The sequence below is a fragment of the Pinus tabuliformis genome, chromosome 7, assembly GCF_031772625.1.
Source record: "Pinus tabuliformis cultivar Carrire ecotype Pingquan chromosome 7, CPIR1, whole genome shotgun sequence".
Lineage (NCBI taxonomy): Eukaryota > Viridiplantae > Streptophyta > Pinopsida > Pinales > Pinaceae > Pinus > Pinus tabuliformis.
This window is the reverse complement of record NC_142293.1, coordinates 1,556,489,910-1,556,494,303: the sequence shown is the minus strand read 5'-3', so window position 1 is coordinate 1,556,494,303 and position 4,394 is coordinate 1,556,489,910. Positions and strand designations below refer to the sequence as shown.

Below are 4,394 nucleotides of genomic sequence, written 5' to 3'. Positions count from 1 at the left end.
TTTGTTGTAAGCCTAGCTGAGACTTAGACCAGCAGGCATGACAATTAAGAGTATAGTGTCTTGTGCTTTTGTTATATGGTTGGAATTAAGGGGGAGTGTTGGAAGACATTAATTCCAACCACCCTCATTAATGTAGTTGCTGGACTGTTCTAGATAATTCAGCAGATATTTTAGGCATAGTTTCTAGAAATGGTTGACAAAATGAGCAAGCTTCTTGAAGAAGCCACTAACCCACCAAATTCCAGAAGTCTCTCTGTTGTATATAAGAAAGAAAGCTGTGAGTTGGTTGTGTGTGCATCTCTCTAGCTCTGCTCTCTCTGTCAACACTATGTCTCGGCACCTTCACCATCTTGCTTCACGTGTCATGGCATCTCTGCAATTCAAGGTCGCCAGAAAGCCGGCCGTTCTTGTCGCTCCTTCCTTGCCTACTCCTAAAGAGTCTCTATACCTTTCCAATATCGATGATCAAGCAGGTCTCAGATTTCATATTCCGATGGTTCAGTTCTATCGTTTCGACCCATCGAAGAAGGGTCAGGATCCTGCCAGAGTTATCAGAGAAGGGCTGGCCAAGGCTTTGGTCTTCTATTATCCCTTTGCCGGGAGACTCAGAGACGCACCCGCCGCTAAGCTCGTGGTGGACTGCACGGGTGAAGGCGTGCTGTTTGTGGAGGCTGATGCCGATGTTGCTCTCGAGGAATTTGGAGACCTTCAGCCGCCATTCCCCTGCTGGGAAGATCTGCTGCACTACGCGCCGGGCTCCCTAACTCTTACCAACTCTCCCTTGCTTCTTATTCAGGTAAATTCATTTATGCTCATCATCAATTCAATTAATTTTCGCTTGCATTTGCCATCGGCTGTTGCCTTGGCTGCTATTTCTTGGAGTCGGAATTGCGTTTTCTGAGCGTACTGGTTATCATGAACTTTCAGGTAACGCGGCTGAAATGCGGAGGGTTCATATTGGCCCTGCTGTTGAACCACACAATGTCAGACGGCACTGGCCTCGTTCAGTTCTTGACCGCTGTCGGAGAAATGGCGAAGGGAGCGCCGAGGCCTTCGGTTCGTCCGGTTTGGAAAAGAGAAATCCTCCGACCGCGGACGAATCCGGCTGTTAAATTCCCCCTTTACGAGTACGAACAAATCGAAGATAAGGATGGGCAGATGGTTCCCGTGAACGAGATGAGCCACAAATCATTCTTTTTCGGACCCAAGGAGATGGAGTCGTTGAAGACCCAAGCAGTAGGCCAAGGCACAAAGCACTCAACATTCGAAGTTCTATCGGCGTGTTTGTGGCGTTTGAGGACCAGGGCTCTCCAACTGCCTTGGGAGCAAGAAGTTCGGTTCATATTCGCCGTGGATGCTCGAACCAAATTCGACCCGCCGCTTCCTAAAGGCTTCTACGGCAATGCTATCAGCTTTGCATGCGCAAAGACGACCGCAGGAGAGCTGGCAAACCAACCGCTGTCTTTCGCTGTGAAAGAGATAAACAAAGCCAGAACGGCTGTGAACGACGAGTACATGCGATCAGTGATAGATTTGATGGAATTAGAAGGGCGCCCTCACTTTACAGTGGTGGGATCCTTTGTCGTTTCGGACGTTACCAAAATCGGTTTTGGGGATGTGGATTACGGATGGGGAAGAGCGGCGTTCGGAGGGCCTGCAAAGGGTGGAGTGGGAATGCCAGGCGTGAGCTTCTTCATCCCCTACCGAAATACAAGTGGGGTGCAAGGGATATTGGTTCCCGTTTGCTTGCCCCCTGCTGCTATGGAAAGACTTGAAGCAGAAATAACTGAAGCCACGAAGAAGTCCGCTCCTCCTTTTCTACATTCCTCTCTGTAGGAACGAAATAGCCTAGTCTAAGTCTTCTATAATTTGGTGTTTTTGGTAAATTTTCTCCAGCTAGTTCAGTAAGAATTTGTTCACAGGTTTAAGAATTTGCATAATTCCGACCGTCTATGTAGCTTTACAAAAATATTATATTATAAAAAAACAGGGTGATGTTATATTTCATTGATGGGCGGTTATTTGCATGGCCGTTAATTTAATTTTCTTTTATCAACGCTGGACATTACTCAATTTTGCGTGTGCATGTGAAAGCAAGTTGCGTCAATGGTAGAGTGATAAATTCTTTGGCACTAAATTTTAAATGACATAGAAAAATAATCTAATAATTAAAATAATCTAATAATTTTACGTCATTAGCTATGAATGTAAATGAGTGAATTGTGGAACTTGATTCATTGGTTGGTGAAGGATATATATATATATATATATATATAAATTATTAAAAAAGGTATATTAATATTTTAAAATCTATGTTAATTTATTGTATATAAAAAATATTTTGAATGAAATTTTAGGATAATTTTAAATTTATTGAACATCTAAAAAAAGTAGAAGTTTATTTTTTGATGTGTAAATTTTATTATTCTGTAACATATTATTTTAATTATAAGAATTTTTTTATTAAAATATTTTATTTATGACTTATATAATTTAAATATATAAATTAGTTATTAATAAGAAAGGAAAATTTATATATTAGTGAAATAAAATATTTTCTCATATAATTATTTTTTTTATTAATATTTTTCAACTTATTAAATGGATTCTATATTAAACATTGAACAAATTACAAATCTATTTCATACTTTATACTTTGAATTATAATGTAGCTATCAATAAAATAACTCAATTAACATGGATATATTTTATTTATATAACATATGTTGATTTCTTTTTTGGTTATATATATATGAAATATTTATTCAACATGCATAACAGTAGTATTGAGATATTTTTATTTATTATTGATACTAATTTTTTTTTGTTATTAATATGTTTTTTAAATATCACATATCAATTGAAGGCAAAATGTATTAAGTTATTTAATTTTGAGTTTGGGTGTCCCAAAAGTTTTTCACAGGCCCAATTTATTTATGCATTCAAAGCATTTTAAATGACAAGAAATCACAATGTTGCTTGAAATTAAAACTACAAGTTTAAATATGCAAAGTGTGAGTGAGAGCATTGAATTTATGTACTAACTAAAAGGGTCATTTCTTCTATATTAATGTATCAACTCTATATTAAATATATCACAGTGAGAGTGATCCATACGCTTCCGGAATGTATATTTTTCATTGAGGAAATGTAGACTTGATGGATGACCCCGAATATAAAAAGTCAAAGAATGACACTCGTTGAAAGACTTTAATCGAAAGAAATAACACACTTATCTTGTGGTCATCATGAAATTCGCTACTTGATTTGAGTGGCAGTGTATGTAGAGAGTTTGTGTTGTGAATGAAAACGCACAAGCGAACAGCTTTGATTTTATGTTTATCAAAACGTACAACCCATCATCATAAATCCGACAGCTTTGATTTTATGTTTATCAAAACGTTTTAAATGTTTTGAAATTCGCGACTATAACAAGTCAAAGAATGACGCTCGTTGAAGGAGTTTAATCCAAAGAAATAATACAATTGAAAAAAAATAACACACTTATTTTGCGGTCATGACGAAATATTAGTAATTCTTTAAATGTTTTGAATTCGCAACTTGATTTAAATGAAGAAAATAATTAAGATAATTTAAATTATCGAAACAAAATAAATTTATAATATTTTTATTTAAAAAAATCAATTAATACTACTATATTATTATTAATTTTATATTTTGTATTTTGAACCGTATATAAAATATATATATAGTAACAAGGGGCTTACCATATGAGAATTTTTTTTTTTTCTTTTAATTCAAAATTAAAATTAGATTATTATTAATAAGTTATTTAGGAGATGTAAAACTCACAAGTAAAAAATAATATTATAATATTTTTTAGTTTATAATCTAAACACATTTCCTCAACAGAACACAATAAGATGAAAAGAAATGCAACTAACAAAAAGAATAAAGACCAGTGGAAGAGGACTTTTGCTTGAGAGCAATATCTAGAGTTACCTCCTTTGTTGTTGATGTTTGCATTGAAGATTCTTAATCTGTATATAGGCTTTGTTACAATATTATGGGCTAATACCATGGCTTATTAATACCACATGCCCAAAAAAACCATAACTCACTTGTTTATATGTCATTTTTTAATTAATCAATTTAATTAAAAGGAAAAAAATAACACAAAACTATTTTGGAGATAAATCTCAAGCTTTGATTTGGGTATATTGTTATAAATATTCTATAATATTTCTTGGAGATTAAATCCTTCCACCTAACACAACCATATAAATTAAGTGGTTGGTAAATTCCCATAGACATTAATCCATAATAGGTAACAAAAAACGTATTACACATCTCACGTTGTTAAAATAAAAAAATCATAAAATTAATTAAATTATAACTTTATTATTATACAGCTTGAGTGGCCTAATGGTTAA

The 4,394-nt window shown here is 34.6% G+C and overlaps 1 protein-coding gene across 1 annotated transcript; it reads left to right on the top strand.

Annotated features, from left to right (window-relative positions):
• The first annotated feature begins 270 nt into the window (after positions 1-270).
• On the top strand, positions 271-2,044 carry LOC149253898 (benzyl alcohol O-benzoyltransferase-like). The gene is made up of 2 exons (XM_089456957.1): positions 271-796; positions 928-2,044. The coding sequence occupies exons 1-2, from the start codon at positions 329-331 to the stop codon at positions 1,834-1,836; spliced, it is 1,377 nt and encodes a 458-aa protein (XP_089313083.1). The 5' UTR covers positions 271-328; the 3' UTR covers positions 1,837-2,044.
• The last annotated feature ends 2,350 nt before the right edge of the window (positions 2,045-4,394 follow it).